This window comes from Cibotium barometz, chromosome 25 (assembly GCF_041138505.1).
Source record: "Cibotium barometz isolate CiBa-2024 chromosome 25, ASM4113850v1, whole genome shotgun sequence".
NCBI lineage: Eukaryota > Viridiplantae > Streptophyta > Polypodiopsida > Cyatheales > Cibotiaceae > Cibotium > Cibotium barometz.
Window position 1 is genome coordinate 35,605,291 of NC_141070.1, and position 19,774 is coordinate 35,625,064.

Here is a 19,774-nt window from a genome sequence, read left to right on the forward strand (position 1 = left end):
ACACAGGCTGTGCTGAAGTATCGCTGCTTCAGCATAATTACAAGAGATACTACTGTAGTACAGGTCGCATAAAATACAGAAAATGTCTATTTGCAGGTTGTTTGCTGCTGCCTGCAAGAAAACATGTCTGATGGAATTAATCAGATTGTTAGTAAGAAGCTGGATAAGAATAACTTCCATGCCTAGAAGTTCAGAATGACCAATTTCCTAATGGGTAAAGGATTTTGGGATTTTGTAGAGGGAGGCAATAAGGAGCCTCCAGAGTTATCTGAGGAGAATGCAACTCCTACAAATAGAAAGGCATTCAAGGATTGGAATCAGGGTGCAAGAAAAGTCATGTATTGGCTTTCAATTAGTGTCACAAACACTATGATAGGACACATACATGATGCAAACACTCCAGCAGTTGCATAGTAGAATTTGGTTCAGATGTTCCAGACTAACACAAAGACAAGGAAGTTGCAGTTAAAGTAAGAGTTGCATATTGTGGAAAAGAAAAGCATGTCCATCAATGAATATGCCTTAAAGATCAAGGGTATTGTTGAATCCCTTGGGTCTATCAATGTATCAGTGGAGGATGATGATGATGATTTGGTGAGTGTCTGTCTAAATGGGCTTGGCAAAGAGTACAAGCCATTCAAGACCTCCATTGTAGTTATATGGAGAATATTCCCAACTTTCAGGACTTGATATCTATGCTGATCATAGAAGAAAAGGCTTTAGATGAGGATTCTTCTTCACAAATCAAGAACACATCGGAACAGGCCTTCTACTCTAATTCAGGTAGAGGCAGAGGTAGAGGCTGTGGTCGAGGCCAAGGTGGTGGTCGACAAAAGGAAATCAGAATTCTGGACAATAATAGTCCAATGAGTCACAATCATACACAGGTGGAAGAGGCCAGCCTAGAGGCAAAGGGAGCAAAGAGGCTGAGGTGGCTGGCAAAAAAATCAAAATGAAAATACCATAGAGTGTTATTACTATGGCAATTCAGGACACATGGCAAAGGATTGCTACGAAAAGTAGAATGAGATTAAAAGTGGGAAGTAACAGCAAGGCAACTATGCATCATCTAGCAAATATGGAGGTGATGACAGAAATGAGCAACTATATGCAGTACATCCTTAGTTCCATAATAGGGGATGTGTCAGGATCTCAAGAGATATGGTATGTGGATTTTGGCGCCTCTAACCACATGACCAGTCATGCTGAGTGGTTTAGAGATATGCAGAAAATGAAAAACCCAGGTTATGTAGAAACAGGTGATGATATTGCACATCCCATTGCGCATGTTGATAAAGTGCCATTGTCTATGCAGGATGGCAAAATGAAGTACTTGGCTGATGTACTTCATGTTCCAAATATTACAAAGAACCTAGTTTCTATTGGACACATGGTTGAGCAGGGTCTGCAAGTTATAGCACCAGCTCATTTAGTCAGGTTCACATTATGGACCGCCAACCCTTGTATGTTGTAGTAGTTGAGTACTAACCCATATACTGTGTACTCTTATCTTTATGTTATGTTGGTTGAGTAGAGAAGAAGAAGATAGAAGAAAATTCAGCTATCCATCTCTCTCTTGTGTGTGTGTGTGTGTGTGTTTGCTTGCTAGGGTTTGAAACTCTCTCTCTCCCCCACATTCTCTTTATGGTATCAGAGCCTGGCTCATGTGAGAGCTAAGGAGGCAAGCAAAAGGCAAGAACAAGCAAGGAAGGAAGTGGTACTACATGGGTAAGAGCGCCATCATCTCTTTCCCCTTCTTGGCTTAGGTACAACACCCCCTCAGTAGCTCTGGGAGCTACACATCTCTGATTGAGGAGCTGTCTTCGCGGGAGTGAAGCTACAAGGCAGGTATAGTGTAAATCAATCAAAGAGATCACTATTAAGAATTAATAGAGAAGCCGGGGGCATACCTCAACCCCTAAGAATGAGGACAATAGGAACCAAAGGCTAATGAAAACCTTGAAACACAAGAAGAGATGGACACTGATAACATGTGGATGGGGGTGACATCTAGAAATGCCACTATGATAACATGTGAATGGGGGTGACAGTAGAACCCATCAATGAGAAACCAAAGGCTGATGAAAGCCTTGAAACACAAGAAGAGGTGTACAATCTACCTAGGGTATCTGTAAGAGGAGAAGATTGACTCTACACAAGAGAGGATATACAAGAAATGATCAATGATCCCAGATTCTTGCAGAGCATGGAACTTTTAATCTAGGAAAGGTGGGCTAAGGTCGCTAATAATGAGCCAGGTGATGAGGATTTACCCGGACCTGCGATATAGAGCCGCCAATGCCAAGAAAAGCGGACGAATCAACAGAACATGCATCCATGCCAAAACATCATCCCCAGTCAAGTGAACAACAGCAAAGGCAGCAAATGTATCTCGTTATACAATAATGGGTTCCCAATAAAGAGAATGTGGAGGAGAGAGAGAGCTTCAAACCCTAGCAAGCAAACACACACACACAAGAGAGAGATGGATAGCTGAATTTTCTTCTATCTTCTTCTTCTCTACTCAACCAACATAACATAAAGATAAGAGTACACACTATATGAGTTAGTACTCAACTATACAAGGGTCGGTCCATAATGTGAACCCGACTATATAAGCTGGTGCTATAACTTGCAGACCCTGCTCAACCATGTGTCCAACAGAAACTAGATTCTTTGTAATATTTGGAACATGAAGTACATCAGCCAAGTACTTCGTTTTGCCATCCTGCATAGACAACTGCACTTTATCAACATGCACAATGGGATGTGCAAAATCATCACCGGTTTCTACATAACCTGGTTTTTTCATTTTCTGCATATCTCTAAACCACTTTGCATAACTGGTCATGTGGTTAGAGGCGCCAAAATCCACATACCACATATATCTTGAGATCCTGACACATCCCCTGTTATGGAACTAAGCATGTGCTGCATCACAAACAGCTGCTCACTTCTGTCATCACCTTCATATTTGCTAGATGATGCATAGTTGCCTTGCTGCAACTTCCCACTTTTAATCTCATTATGCTTTTTGTAGCAATCCTTTGCCATGTGTCCTGGTTTGTAATAGTAATAACACTCTATGCTATTTGCATTTTGATTTCTTTGCCAACCACCTCAGCCTCTTTAACTCCCCCTGTCTCTAGGCTGGCCTCTTCCGCTTGTGTATGATTACTGTTTGTGAATCATTGGACTATTATTGTCTAGAATTCTGATTTCCTTGTCGACCACCACCTTGGCCTCGACCACAGCCTCTACCTCTACCTCTACTTGAATTAGAGTAGAAGGCCTGTTCCGATGTGTTCTTACTTTGTGAAGAAGAATCCTCATCTAAAGCCTTTTCTTCTATGATCAGCATAGATATCAAATCCTAAAAGTTGGGAATATTAACCCTAACTAAATGGAGGTCTTGAATGGCTTGTACTCTTTGCCAAGCCCATTTAGACAGACACTCACCAAATCATCATCATCCTCCCACTGATACATTGATAGACCCAAGGGATTCAACAATGCCCTTGATCTTTAAGGCATATTCATTGATGGACATGCTTTTCTTTTCCACAGTATGCAACTCTTGCTTTAACTGCAAGTTCCTTGCCTTTGTGTTAGTCTGGAACATCTGAACCAGATTCTACTATACAACTGCTGGAGTGTTTGCATCATGTATGTGTCCTATCATAGTGTTTGTGACACTAATTGAAAGCCAATATATGACTTTTCTTGCACCCTGATTCCAGTCCTTGAATGCCTTCATATCTGTAGGAGTGGCATCCTCCTCAGATAACTCTGGAGGCTCCTCATTGTCTCCTTCTACATAATCCCAAAATCCTTTACCCACCATTCTCCTCAGATAACTATGGAGGCTCCTCATTGTCTCCTTATACATAATCCCAAAATCCTTTACCCACCATTAGGAAATTGGTCATTCTAAACTTCCAGGCATGGAAGTTATTCTGATCCAGCTTCTCACTAACAATCTGATTAATTCCATCATAGATGTTTTCTTGCAGCAATCAAATAACCTGCAAACAGGCAACTCATGTATGCAACCTGTAATACAGCAGTATCTCCTCTAATTGTTGCTGCAATAGCGATACTTCAGCACAGCCCGTGTGTCAGCAGATGTGACCAGAGCAACAATACATGTGCAAACCCTGTCTGCACTTCCAAAATGCACTGCTACACTACAATAACTAGATTTTGAGCAGAAACAATTCTTTACCAGAACTTCCAAAAAATTATCGAAAATACCATGCAGTGACGTATCGAGGCCCGTAATGCGCCTGAAAAACGAATCTGGCTGAAAAAACATTGCCCTCATTCTTAGGGGTTGTGGTATGACCCCGGCTTCTCTAATAATTCTTAATAGTGATTTATTTGATTGATTTACACTATACCTGCCTTCTTGTAGCATCACTCCCGCGAAGATAGCTCCTCAATCGGAGATGTGTAGCTCCCACAGCTCTACTGAGGGGGTGTTGTCCTAAGCCAAGAAGGGAAAAGAGATGAGGGTGCTCTTACCCGTATAGTACTGCTTCCTTCTTTGCTTGTTCTTGCCTCGTTAGCTCTCACACTAACCAGGCTCTGATACCATAAAGAGAATGTGGGGAAGAGAGAGAGCTTCAAACCCTAGCAAGCAAACACACACACACACACACATGAGAGAGAGATGGATAGCTGAATTTTCTTCTATCTTCTTCTTCTCTACTCAACCATGAAGAGAATGTGGGGAAGAGAGAGAGCTTCAAACCCTAGCAAGCAAACACACACACACACACATGAGAGAGAGATGGATAGCTGAATTTTCTTCTATCTTCTTCTTCTCTACTCAACCAACATAACATAAAGATAAGAGTACACACTATATGGGTTAGTACTCAACTACTACAACATACAAGGGTCGGTCCATAATGTGAACTCGACTAAATGAGCTGGCGCTATAACTTGCAGACCCTGCTCAACCATGTGTCCAACAGAAACTAGGTTCTTTGTAATATTTGGAACATGAAGTACATCAACCAAGTACTTCATTTTGCCATCCTGCATAGACAATGGTACTTTATCAACATGCACAATGGGATGCGCAGTATCATCACCTGTCTCTACATAACCTGGTTTTTTCATTTTTTGCATATCTCTAAACCACTCGGCATGACTGGTCATGCGCCAAAATCCACATACCATATATCTTGAGATCCTGACACATCCCCTGTAAGCATGTGCTGCATCACAAACAGCTGCTCACTTCTGTCTCATCGCCTCCATATTTGCTAGATGATGCATAGTTGCCTTATTGCAACTTCCCACTTTTAATCTCATTCTGCTTTTTGTAGCAATCCTTTTCCATGTGTCCTGGTTTGCCATAGTAATAACACTCTATGCTATTTACATTTTGATTTCTTTGCAAACCACCTCAGCCTCTTTGGCTCCCCCTTGCCTCTAGGCTGGCCTCTTCCACCGGTGTATGATTGCTGTTTTTGTGAATCATTCGACTACTATTGTCTAGAATTTTTATTTCCTTGTTGACCACCACCTTGGCCTCGACCACAGCCTCTACCTTTTCCTCTACCTAAATTAGAGTAAAAGGCCTGTTCCGATGTGTTCTTGCTTTGTGAAGAAGAATCCTCATCTAAAGCCTTTTCTTCTATGATCGGCATAGATATCAAATCCCGAAAGTTGGGAATATTATCCCTAACTACAATGGAGATCTTACTCTTTGCCAAGCCCATTAGACAACACTCACCAAATCATTATCATCCTCCACTGATACATTGATAGACCCAAGGGATTCAATAATGCCCTTGATCTTTAAGGCATATTCATTGATGGACATGCTTTTCTTTTCCACAGTATGCAACTCTTGCTTTAACTGGTAACTTTCTTGCCTTTGTGTTAGTCTGAAACATCTGAACTAATTCTACTATATGCAACTGCTGGAGTGTTTGCATCATGTATGTGTCCTATCATAGTGTTTGTGACACTAATTGAAAGCCAATACATGACTTTTCTTGCACCCTGATTCCAATCCTTGAATGCCTTTATATCTGTAGTAGGAGTGGCATTCTCCTCAGATAACTCTGGAGGCTCCTCATTCTCTCCTTCTACATAATCCCAAAATCCTTTACCCCCCATTAGGAAATTGGTCATTCTGAACTTTCAGGCATGGAAGTTATTCTTATCCAGCTTCTCACTAACAATCTAATTAATTCCATCAGACATGTTTTCGTGTAGCAATCAAATAATCTACAAACAGACAACTTCTATATGCAACCTGTAATACAGCAATATCTCCTGTAATTGCTGCAGTAGTGATACTTCAGCATAGCCCGTGTGTCACCAGATGTGAGCAACAATACATGTGCAAACCCTGTAAGCACTTCCAAAATGCACTGCTGCACTACAATAACTAGATTTTGAGCAGAAACAATTCTCTGCCAGAACTTCCAAAAAACTGTTGAAAATACCATGCAGTGACAAATCAAGGCCGTAATGCGCCTGAAACACAAATCTGGCTGAAAAAACATTGTCCTCATTCTTAGGGGTTGAGGTATGACCCCGGCTTCTCTATTAATTCTTAATAGTGATCTATTTGATTGATTTACACTATACCTGCCTTGTAGCATCACTCCTGCGAAGATAGCTCCTCAATCGGAGATGTGTAGCTCCCTCAGTAGCTCCCAGAGCTACTGAGGGGGTGTTGTACCTAAGCCAAGAAGGGAAAAGAGATGAGGGTGCTCTTACCCGTGTAGTACCCCTTCCTTCCTTGCTTGTTCTTGCCTCCTTAGCTCTCACACGAACCAGGCTCTGATACCATAAAGAGAATGTGGGGGAGAGAGAGAGCTTCAAACCCTAGCAAGCAAACACACACACACACACACACACACACACACGAGAGAGAGAGAGAGAGATGGATAGCTGAATTTTCTTCTATCTTCTTCTTTTCTACTCAACCAACATAACATAAAGATAAGAGTACACACTATATGGGTTAGTATATGGATAGCTGAATTTTCTTCTATCTTCTTCTTCTCTACTCAACCAACATAACATAAAGATAAGAGTACACACTATATGGGTTAGTACTCAACTACTACAACATACAAGGGTCGGTCCATAATGTGAAGTCGACTAAATGAGCTAGCGCTATAACTTGTAGACCCTGCTCCAACATAAACTAGGTTCTTTGTAATATTGGAACATGAAGTACATCAGCCAAGTACTTCATTTTGCCATCCTGCATAGACAATGGCACTTTATCAACATGCGCAATGGGATACGCAGTATCATCACCTGTTTCTACATAACCTGGTTTTTTCATTTTTTGCATATCTCTAAACCACTCAGCATGACTGGTCATGTGGTTAGAGGCGCCAAAATCCACATACCATATATCTTGAGATCCTGACACATCCCCTATTATGGAACTAAGCATGTGCTACATCACAAACAGCTGCTCACTTCTGTCCATCACCTCCGTATTTGCTAGATGATGCATAGTTGCCTTGCTGTAACTTCCCACTTTTAATCTCATTCTGCTTTTTGTAGCAATCCTTTTCCATGTGTCCTGGTTTGCCATAGTAATAACACTCTATGCTATTTGCATTTTGATTTCTTTGCCAACCACCTCAGCCTCTTTGGCTCCCCCTGCCTCTAGGCTGGCTTCTTCCACCTGTGTATGATTGCTGTTTTTGTGAATCATTCGACTATTATTGTCTCGAATTCTGATTTCCTTGTTGACCACCACCTTGGCCTCGATCCAGCCTCTACCTTTTCCTCTACCTGAATTAGAGTAGAAGGCCTATTCCGACGTGTTCTTGCTTTGTGAAGAAGAATCCTCATCTAAAGCCTTTTCTTCTATGATCAGCATAAATATCAAGTCCCGAAAGTTGGGAATATTCTCCCTAACTACAATGGAGGTCTTGAATGGCCTGTACTCTTTGCCAAGCCCATTTAGACAGACACTCACCAAATCATTATCATCCTCCACTGATACATTGATAGACCCAAGGGATTCAACAATGCCCTTGATCTTTAAGGAATATTCATTGATGGGGATATGCTTTTCTTTTCCACAGTATGCAACTCTTGCTTTAACTGCAACTTCCTTGCCTTTGTGTTAGTCTGGAACATCTGAACCAGATTCTACTATATGCAACTGCTGGAGTGTTTACATCATGTATGTGTCCTATCATAGTGTTTGTGACACTAATTGAAAGCCAATATATGACTTTTCTTGCACCTTGATTTCAATCCTTAAATGTCTGTATATCTGTAAGAGTGGCATTCTCCTCAAATAACTCTGGAGACTCCTCATTGTCTCCTTCTACATAATCCCAAAATCCTTTACCCACCATTAGGAAATTGGTCATTCTAAACTTCCAGGCATGGAAGTTATTCTTATCCTGCTTCTCACTAACAATCTGATTAATTCCATCATACATGTTTTCCTACAGAGCAATAACCTGCAAACAGACAACTTCTGTATGCAACCTGTAATAGAGCAGTATCTCCTGTAATTGCTGCACAGCAGCGATACTTCAGCACAGCCCATGTGTCACCAAATTATGACCAGAGCAACAATACATGTGCAAACCATGTCCGCACTTCCAAAATGCACTGCTGCAATACAATAACTAGATTTTGAGCAGAAACAATTTTTTTACCAGAACTTCCAGAAAACTGTCAAAAATACCATGCAGTGACGAAGAATGGAGGCCCGTAGTGCGCCTGAAATGCGAATCTGGCTGGAAAAACATTGTCCTTATTCTTAGGGGTTAAGGTATGGGCTTCTCTAATAACTCTTAATAGTGATCTGTTTGATTGATTTACACTATACCTGCCTTGTAGCTTCACTTCCGCGAAGATAGCTCCTCAATCGGAGATGTGTAGCTCCCACAGCTACTGAGGGGGTGTTGTACCTAAGACAAGAAGGGGAAAGAGATGATGGTGCTCTTACCCGTGTAGTACCGCTTCCTTCCTTGCTTGTTCTTGCCTCCTTAGCTCTCAGACGAACCAGGCTCTGATACCATAAAGAGAGTGTGAGGGAGAGATAGAGCTTCAAACCCTAGCAAGCAAACACACACACGAGAGAGAGATGGATAGCTGATTTTTCTTCTATCTTCTTCTTCTCTACTCAACCAACATAACATAAAGATAAGAGTACACACTATATGGGTTAGTACTCAACTACAACATACAAGGGTCGGTCCATAATGTGAAGTCGACTAAATGAGCTGGCGCTATAACTTGCAGACCCTGCTCAACCATTTGTCCAACAGAAACTAGGTGCTTTGTAATATTTGGAACATGAAGTACATCAGCCAAGTACTTCATTTTGCCATCCTGCATAGACAATGGCACTTTATCAACATGCGCAATGGGATGCGCAGTATCATCACCTGTTTCTACATAACCTGGTTTTTTTATTTTTTGCATATCTCTAAACCACTTAGCATGACTGGTCATGTGGTTAGAGGCGCCAAAATCCACATACCATATATCTTGAGATCCTAACACATCCCCTACTATGGAACTAACCATGTGCTGCATCACAAACAGCTGCTCACTTCTGTCCATCACCTTCATATTTTCTAGATGATGCATAGTTGCCTTGCTGCAACTTCCCACTTTTAATCTCATTATGCTTTTTGTAGCAATCCTTTTCCATGTGTCCTCGTTTGCCAAGGTAATAACACTCTATGCTATTTGCATTTTGATTTCTTTGCCAACCACCTCAGCCTCTTTGGCTCCCCCTGCCTCTAGGTTGGCCTCTTCCACCTATGTATGATTGGTGTTTGTGACTCATTAGACTATTATTGTATAGAATTCTGATTTCCTTTTTGTCGACCACCACCTTGGCCTCGACCACCACAGCGTCTACTTGAATTAGAGTAGAAGGCCTGTTCCGATGTGTTCTTGCTTTGTGAAGAAGAATCCTCATCTAAAGCCTTTTCTTCTATGATCAGCATAGATATATCAAGTCCCGAAAGTTGGGAATATTCTCCCTAACTACAATGGAGGTCTTGAATGGCTTGTACTCTTTGCCAAGCCCATTTAGACAGACACTCACCAAATCATCATCATCCTCCACCCACTGATACATTGATAGACCCAAGGGATTCAATAATGCCCTTGATCTTTAAGGCATATTCATTGATGGACATGCTTTTCTTTTCCATAGTATGCAACTCTTGCTTTAACTGCAACTTCCTTGCCTTTGTGTTAGTCTGGAACATCTGAACTAGATTCTACTATATGCAACTGCTGGAGTGTTTGCATCATGTATGTGTCCTATCATAGTGTTTGTGACACTAATTGAAAGCCAATACATGACTTTTCTTGCACCCTGATTCCAATCCTTGAATGCCTGTATATCTGTAAGAGTGGCATTCTCCTCAGATAACTCTAGAGGCTCCTCATTGTGTCCTACATAATCCCAAAATTCTTTACCCATTAGGAAATTGGTCATTCTGAACTTCCAGGCATGGAAGTTAGTCTTATCCAGCTTCTCACTAACAATCTGATTAATTCCATCAGACATGTTTTCCTGCAGTAATCAAATAACTTGCAAATAGACAACTTGTAATAGAGCAGTATCTCTTGTAATTACTGCAGAGCAGAGCGATACATCAGCACAGCCCGTGTGTCACCAAATGTGACCAGAGCAACAATACATGTGCAAAACCTGTCTGCACTTCCAAATGCACTGCTGCACTACAATAACTAGATTTTGAGTAGAAACAATTCTCTACCAGAACTTCCAGAAAACTGTCGAAAATACCATGCAGTGACGAATCAAGTCCTGTAATGCGCTTGAAACGTGAATCTGAGTGAAAAAAATATTGTCCTCATTCTTAGGGGTTAAGGTATCGCCCCGGCTTCTCTAATAATTCTTAATAGTGATCTATTTGATTGATTTACACTATACCTGCCTTATAACTTCACTTCCGCGAAGACGGCTCCTCAATTGGAGATGTGTATCTCCCAGTGCTACTGCGAGGGTGTTGTACCTAAGCCAAGAAGGGGAAAGAGATGATGGTGCTTTTACCCGTGTAGTACCGCTTCCTTCTTTGCTTGTTCTTGCCTTTTGCTTGCCTCCTTAGGTCTCACATGAACCAGGCTCTCTGATACCATAAAGAGAATGTGGGGGAGAGAGAGCTTCAAACCCTAGCAAGCAAACACACACACACAAGAGAGATGGATAGCTGAATTTTCTTCTATCTTCTTCTTCTCTACTCAACCAACATAACATAAAGATAAGAGTACACACTATATAGGTTAGTACTCTACTACAACATATACAAGGATCGGCGGTCCATAATGTGAACCTGACTAAATGACCTGGCTCTATAACTTGCAGACCCTGCTCAACCAGTGTCCACCAACAAAAACTAGGTTCTTTTTGTAATATTTGGAACATGAAGTATATCAGCCAAGTACTTCATTTTGCCATCCTGCATAGACAATGGCACTTTATCAAAATGCGCAATGGGATGCGCAGTATCATCACCTGTTTCTACTACATAACCTAGTTTTTTCATTTTCTACATATCTCTAAACCACTCCAGTATCATCACCTGTTTCTACTACATAACCTAGTTTTTTCATTTTCTACATATCTCTAAACCACTCAGCATGACTGGTCATGTGGTTAGAGGTGCCAAAATCCACATACCATATATCTTGAGATCCTGACACATCCCCTGTTTATGGAACTAAGCATATGCTACATCACAAACAGTTGCTCACTTTTGTCATCACCTCCATATTTGCTATATGATGCCTAGTTGCCTTGCTGTTGCTTTCCACTTTTAATCTTATTCTGCTTTTTGTAGCAATCCTTTGCCATATGTCCTGGTTTGCCATAGTAATAACACTCTATGCTATTTGCATTTTGATTTCTTTGCCAACCACCTCAGCCTCTCTAACTCCCCCTGCCTCTAGGCTAGGCTCTTCCACTTGTGTATGATTACTGTTTTTGTAAATGGTTGGACTATTATTGTCTAGAATTCTGATTTCCTTGTCGACCACCACCTTGGCCTCGACCACAGCCTCTACCTTTTCCTCTACCTGAATTAGAGTAGAAGGCCTGTTCCGATGTGTTCTTGCTTTGTGAAGAAGAATCCTCATCTAAAGCCTTTTCTTCTATGATCAGCATAGATATATCAAGTCCCGAAAGTTGGGAATATTCTCCCTAACTACAATGGAGGTCTTGAATGGCTTGTACTCTTTGCCAAGCCCATTTAAACAGACACTCACCAAATCATCATCATCCTCCACCCACTGATACATTGATAGACCCAAGGGATTCAACAATGCCCTTGATCTTTAAGGCATATTCATTGATGGACATGCTTTTCTTTTCCAGAGTATGCAACTCTTGCTTTAACTGCAACTTCCTTGCCTTTGTGTTAGTCTAGAACATCTGAACCAGATTCTACTATATGCAACTGCTGGAGTGTTTGCATCATGTATGTGTCTTATCATAGTGTTTGTGACACTAATTGAAAAAGCCAATACATGACTTGTATTACAGTGGATTTTTACAAACGGTGACGTAACGTGTTGAACGACATAGAAGTAACGTTCTGAAAGCGACAGAGCAAAAAGTAACAAACTTTCACCCAAAACCTTTCGACACATGCACAGATTATAACAAATTAATAAATAAAAAAAACTTTTTGGGTCCTTATTATTTTTTCTTAGATTTTTGTCATTGCTTGAGATGTAGAGCTAGGAACCTTTATCAATATACATCACAATACAACGTGCTTTTAAATCTTTGTCTGTGCTCTTAAACCTTTACGAGCGAGAGCTCAGAAGCAGCAGAAGCAGAGAGAAGAAGAGCTCACCATGGACGATACGCTGTATGATGAGTTCGGAAACTATATTGGCCCAGAGCTCGACTCAGACGAGCAAGATTCAGAAGCAGAGGAGGACGAAGAAGAAGACGAGGAAGCAGCACAAGAAGCTGATGGCCATGGCCATGGCCGTCTGCAGGACGGGAGGGGGGCCGATGCAGGAGATGGCGAGAATGGCTATGGAGTTGACCTCGCAGAAGAAGACATGGAGCTCGACACCAACAACGGCATTGTCCTGGCTGAAGACAGGAAGTACTACCCTACCGCCATGGAAGTATATGGCGAGTCTGTCGAAACCCTAGTTATGGATGAGGATGCGCAGCCACTTGAACAGCCCATTATCAAACCTGTCAAAACCAAGAAATTTGAGGTCGGCTTCAAAGAGGGCAGCATGCCCTCCCATGTCTCCACTGACTTCCTCCTTGTCCTCATGTCCAACCCCGTCCTTGTCCGTAACGTTGCCCTTGTCGGACACCTCCACCACGGGAAAACCCTTTTTATGGACATGCTCGTTGAGCAGACCCATGACATGAAGACCCTTGACCCCAACAGTGAGAAGCACCTTCGGTACACTGACACACGAATCGATGAGCAGGAGCGGCAAATCTCCATCAAGGCTGTGCCGATGTCCTTGGTTCTGGAGGATAGCAACAAGAAATCTTTTCTTTGCAATGTCATGGATACACCAGGGCATGTGAATTTTTCGGATGAGATGACTGCCGCACTGCGGCTTGCAGATGGTGCCGTGCTCATAGTTGATGCTGTCGAAGGCGTCATGGTACTATTCTCTGCTGGAATCTCTTCTGTTCCATGGATCAGTTGCATCCTCTACATTAGAGTAGTGGCATCATCTTGATTCTGCTTAGATTAGTGTCATAATCATAGGTTAAATTTTACATTGATTAATGGCATTATCCACATTTAATCAGTGGCATCATCTACATTGTATAGTGGTATCATTGGCGTTATGCATAGATTAGCTGCATCATTGGCTTTTGTTTCATAAAATGCTATGAAATTTCTTGATATGATTTTTATTTTGTAGATTAAGGGGAATTCTTTTTTTCTTTCAACTGGCCTTTGGCCCATCCTCCCATAGTTACCAAATTTCACCATCCGTAGACAGCCACAGCCACCCGTAGGTGCTTATTTATCCACCCGTAGGCAATGCTACTGAAGAAGCACCTAGGGGGGTTTTGAACCCAGGACCTCTTTGTCCTAGGCAAACACCTTCACCACTTGAGCTATCACCTCATTGGCTTTTGTTTCATAGATCAGAATCATCATCTACATTATGTCTATGTTTATCATGAATATGCAAAGCTGCATACCTTTTTTCATGAAGTAGTTTAGTGTTTACACCCTGCATGTTGTTGTGATTGTTTTGTGATCACGCTTGTTTCTTCAAACCGAGGCTCTTATAAATTTGTATATCTGTATGGTGTGTGGAGCATGTAGTGTACACAAGCTTGAATCATCGAGTACATATACTTCTGAAGAGTTTGAATGGTTTTGCAAGGGTTTATATAATTTCTTGCTAGCAAGGTAAAGCTAATGAATCGCATTGATGAGGTGCTGTTTGTCGCTCTCCTATGCTGGCAGGTGAACACAGAAAGGGCGATCCGGCATGCTATACAGGAAAGGATACCGATTGTTGTCGTTGTGAATAAAGTAAGTGTGTGATATTGGACTCTCTCTTATCTAACACTCTTGTATATCTGATTTGTAATGAATCTTCATTTTTGCCCCAAATTTTTTGGCAGGTCGACAGGCTTATCACGGAGCTGAAGTTACCGCCTACAGATGCTTACCATAAGCTGCGTCACACTATTGATGAGATCAATCAAGTGATTGCCAGTTTCTCCACAGGTGCAGATGACCCTCAGGTCGTTGATCCAATTCTTGGGAATGTTTGCTTTGCAAGTGCAACTGCAGGATGGTCTTTCACTCTCTTATCATTTTCCAAGCTTTATGTCAAATTGCATGGCATCCCGTTCGATGCAGCACAGTTTGCTTCTAAGCTTTGGGGTGACTGGTATATTCATCCTGACCGGAAGTTCAGGAAGAAAGCGCCTCCAGGTGGAGATAGAACATTTGTGCAATTCATTCTAGAGCCACTTTACAAGCTTTACAGTCAAGTGATTGGAGAACACCGGAAAAACGTGGAAACAACGCTGGCAGAATTAGATGTTACTCTCAGTAACGCTGCATATAAGTTGAACGTGAAGCCACTGTTGAAGCTGGCTTGCAGCTCTGTATTTGGTTCTGCCACTGGCTTCACTGACATGCTGGTTCGTCACATTCCATCTGCAAAAGCAGCAGCTGTCAACAAAGTTAATCACAGCTACACAGGGCCTCAAGATACTGTTCTTGCAGATTCTATGAGGGAATGCGACTCCAAGGGGCCGTTAATGGTCAATGTCACAAAGCTCTATCCAAAATCTGATTGTAGTGTATTTGACTCTTTTGGGAGAGTGCTTAGTGGTACCCTTTGCACTGGCCAGACTGTACGCGTGCTAGGTGAGGGCTATTCTCCAGATGACGAGGAAGATATGGCCATCAAGGAAGTCACAAAGATGTGGATCTATCAGGCACGTTACCGCATACCCATAAGCCAAGCCCCAGCAGGTTCATGGGTTCTTATTGAAGGGGTGGATGCATCTATCACAAAGACAGCAACATTGTGTCCTGAGTATTATGATGAAGATGTGTATATTTTCCGGCCGCTTCGGTTCAACACATTGTCAGTAGTGAAAACTGCCACAGAACCTTTAAACCCTAGTGAGCTGCCAAAGATGGTGGAAGGCCTTCGAAAGATAAGTAAAAGCTATCCACTGGCAATAACAAAGGTTGAGGAGTCCGGGGAGCATACTATCCTTGGTACTGGAGAAATCTACTTGGACTCCATAATGAAAGATCTAAGAGAACTCTACTCTGAAGTCGAAGTAAAGGTAAGGAATTCTCCTTGTTGAGATAGATACAAGGTGGATGGGATCATCTATAGGGGTCGGGGTTTGAACTCGCCCCCTTCTCTGAGGAAGATAGCCACTCGGACAAGGGATGGGATAGTTGCTCTGCAATCAATACAAACTAGGCATAGAGTGGCTTATATCATGGTTTCAATGCAGGTAGCAGATCCTGTGGTATCGTTTTGTGAGACTGTTGTAGAAACATCCTCTTTGAAGTGTTTTGCTGAGACACCAAACAGGAAGAACAAGATTACGATGGTGAGTTATATACAGGACACAGGTTTCCCCTCTTATTAGGACACCTGTTGGGACAAAGATGAAGTAAGATTGTTTATGCTTGCATGAATTATGCAGATTGCAGAACCTTTGGAGAAAGGCTTAGCTGAAGACATTGAGAATGGAGTGGTCAGTATAGATTGGCCTCGAAAAAAATTAGGTGACTTTTTCCAGGCAAGGTACGACTGGGATCTACTAGCTGCTCGGTCAATATGGGCATTTGGTCCCGACAAACAGGTTCTCTCTCTCTCTCTCTCACACACACACGCACGCACGAACGCATGCACGCACGCACACGCACCCGCATGCCCACTCGCACATGCATGCCTGCACGCACCCGCAGACTTCCAGTTCCACTACCACTTCCACTTTCACCTCCACTCCGAGTCACATAAACACTCACATTCACACGCACACACGAAATGCATGCATGGGCATGCACAGATGCACCCAGATATCCACTCATACTCACTCAATCGCTCATGCCTGCCCACTGCATGTGAACACCCACATGCACATGTGCTTTATGCACCTTCTTGTCTTAATGGTGTTCTTGCTGTTTTGAACAGGGGCCTAACATTCTTCTGGATGATACTCTCCCTAGTGAAGTTGACAAGGGATTACTTAATGCGGTTAAAGACTCTATTGTTCAAGGGTAAGTTCTTTTTTGAGACTTCAGGAAATTTTTGCTCGTGCACAGCTTTGGAGCTCTATATAGCAATAATGAATTTTACAAGCTTTTTTTAACCCTTCCAGATTTCAGTGGGGTGCTCGGGAAGGTCCTCTTTGTGATGAACCAATTCGAAATGTCAAGTTCAAAATTCTTGATGCAACCATAGCTCAAGAACCGCTTCATCGTGGAGGGGGTCAAATCATTCCCACATCCAGGAGAGTTGCATATTCGGCATTTCTTATGGCAACACCTAGGTTAATGGAACCAGTTTATTATGTGGAGGTGCGTATTTTAGTTCATGACTGGAAGCCTGCGGAGATTTCTCTCCCTCCCTTGTCCCCCCTCTCCCACAAAAAAGAAGCCCTCACACTCACTCTCTCTCTCTCTCTCTCACACACACACACACACACACACACAGAGCAAGCAAGCGAACGAGAGAGAGAGAGAGAGAGAGAGAGAGAGAGAGGGACAGAGGGGGATTTTATTAACGTTTAGAAAAGACCCACCGGGTCTATGAGACCAACGTGTATTACAAAAGTTCCATGTGTAAACTGTGAACAGGGAAACAAAAAGTACTGAAAAAGAAGACCCACTTATGACACAGACCTTCCATATAGTGTCGGAATGTGCAGTGGAAATGAGACAACAATCAGAGAGCAGAAAACTGCAGAAGAGCAAGAGAGGAAAGATGGTGTCGAAGTTCGAACTCTACTATATACAAGAGTATATCTGGTACGAAACTGGGGGGGGGGGGGGGCAAGAGCCCCAATATATATGGGCTGGGGCTGCAGTTGGCCCTGTCTAAAACAGGCCGATAGCCCCAAAATGTCCCTTGACTAGGTAAAAAACCAGTTGGCCAGCAGTAGGCAAGTCGACCAGCCCACAACCAGAAAAATACGTGGTCGGGCAGCACCAAACAATGGGCCCCTCTTGAGCAATGTATGGTGCACATTTGTACGGCCCCCATTATAAGGAGAAGCCATTGGTGCACATATCTTTAGCGGGAACCCCAGCTTAGATGTTGGAAGGGGTCGTAGTTGTGATCGTTGATGGTTAGGAGATGATGAGGGGTACAAGCGTTAACTGGGGCCCAAAAATTTATAGGGATATTGCTTCGAATATTCCCTCGGATACTAATTTCATTGTTAGTGGGCGGTGGTTGGTTGGGACGCGTTATGAATATGTGGGCGGTGAGTCGCGTGAATGCTGCGTAACCGTTCACGTCTTGAATGCATTCATTGCACTACCTCCAGCACTATAAATGGACATAGTTGGCACAAGCAAAGACATCCAATGCTTGTGAGCATATATTCCCTAGTCTCAATACGTCCTTCATCTAGAGTCTGTTTAGATCGCTATCTAAGCTCTACACTAGAGCGCATGGGTGGACAACACCCATGCGCATGTGAGCATATATTTCCTAATCTCAATACGTCCTTCATCTAGAGTCTGTTTAGATCGCTATCTAAGCTCTACACTAGAGCGCATGGGTGGACAACACCATCATATCATACCTATCTCTTGTTTGGTATTATGCATTATCGAGTGTACTTTCTCCGCTGTGCCATATTCTTACAAACAACACCTTCCCACGACTACTACTGGAAAAATGGAAAAAACATGAACATGATCAAGGAGTCCTCATACGGGCAAGCACACCCACATCACTGGCCCTCACTCCCTACAACGTAATATGGAGAGGGTGGGACTCGGGAGAGGGAGAGAGGTAGGGGAGAGAGAGAGAGAGAGCTTGAGAGCTTGAGCTTGAGCTTGAGAGAGAGAGCTTGAGAGCTTGAGCTAGAGAGAGAGAGAGAGAGAGAGAGAGAGAGAGAGAGAGAGAGAGAGAGAGCTTGATCCTTGAGAGAGAGAGAGAGCTTGAGAGCTTGAGAGCTTGAGCTTGAGCTTGAGTCTTGAATGATGAGAGAGGGAGAGACCTTGAGAGGTCTTATACAAGGGCCAAGGCTCAAGCCTGGAGGTGAAAGCCTAAAGGGATCCAAGGGTCAAGGCCATGTGGCCCATGGCACATGTGACATGCCCAACTTCCAAGGGCCAAACGGCTACAACAAACGAGCAAAAGACACGCGAAAAAACGGGCGCAAAAAAACGATAAAAAATGGGCAAAAGAAAAGGTCAAAAACGGCGTTTTTGCCAGGTCTGTTTCGCAGTTGTCCAGTCCGGTACGGTACGCTGGTACGAAAGTCGTTTCGTTTCGCTCGACCAAAACGTCCGCCGGCCTGAAAGACGTTTCGCATCCGTTTTGCTTTGCTCGTTTCGACCCGTTCCGTACTTTACGTACTTGTGGTGCAGTACACATCCCGCATACAACTATGCATCCTAGTAGAAGGGAGCCATAATCTTTATCCATAAACATCCAAATCCCTAAAAAAGAAGTCCAAGAAGTGGCTGGAAATCATAATACAATGATTAAATACTCTTGCCTTCAGTATTTCTTCGTGATGGAAGCCTTCAAAATAGTCCCCACACAGCTGGTATACTTCATGGCAGTCTTTAAGTGATAGAGAAAGTGAGTAGCCATCATTAGGGCAGCTTGTAACGGTGGTAGAGGCTAGTGTGTAGCAAGAGAGCCTCCCTAAATGAAGAAAGAGTGCTCCAATTTATAGATTTGGGACTCCCATGAGTGAATGGAAAGAGAAGGCTGTGATGACAAGTGGAGAGTTGAGGGGACAAATGTGAGGACACTTGTCTCACTTTGATCCACTTTCTTGCCATGTGTCCTAATTTAAGAGATGGTTCCTCCCATAAACTTCATCTCTAAAAATATCTTGTAGACATTCTATCAAAGGTGCTTAAGCAAGCCCCCTCATTTGCTTAGCTTATGGACGTAATTGTGAAAGCATACACAGGTGGAAGTGATCATCATATAGACAAAGTAGAGAGTCAAAGAGGGACATAATAGGTAATGATGAAGTGCTATTTTCATAGCATGAGATTACAGTCAACAGATGGGCTTCATACAATATGCGTTGGGATTG

General features: G+C 42.7%; 1 protein-coding gene across 3 annotated transcripts in view; it reads left to right on the forward strand.

Annotated features, from left to right (window-relative positions):
* The first annotated feature begins 12,690 nt into the window (after window positions 1–12,690).
* Window positions 12,691–19,774, forward strand: part of LOC147624507 (110 kDa U5 small nuclear ribonucleoprotein component CLO-like) — a 51,098-nt gene continuing 44,014 nt past the window's right edge. For all 3 annotated transcript variants that reach the window (XR_015269103.1, XM_086819527.1, XM_086819528.1), the window contains exons 1-7: window positions 12,691–13,641; window positions 14,466–14,534; window positions 14,627–15,814; window positions 15,992–16,090; window positions 16,187–16,345; window positions 16,678–16,763; window positions 16,865–17,063. Coding sequence is in view for 2 of the 3 variants with exons in the window: in XM_086819527.1 (XP_086675653.1) it covers window positions 12,856–13,641; window positions 14,466–14,534; window positions 14,627–15,814; window positions 15,992–16,090; window positions 16,187–16,345; window positions 16,678–16,763; window positions 16,865–17,063 (2,586 nt within the window). In the remaining variant the exon portion in view is untranslated. The remainder of the gene's footprint in view (window positions 13,642–14,465; window positions 14,535–14,626; window positions 15,815–15,991; window positions 16,091–16,186; window positions 16,346–16,677; window positions 16,764–16,864; window positions 17,064–19,774) is intronic.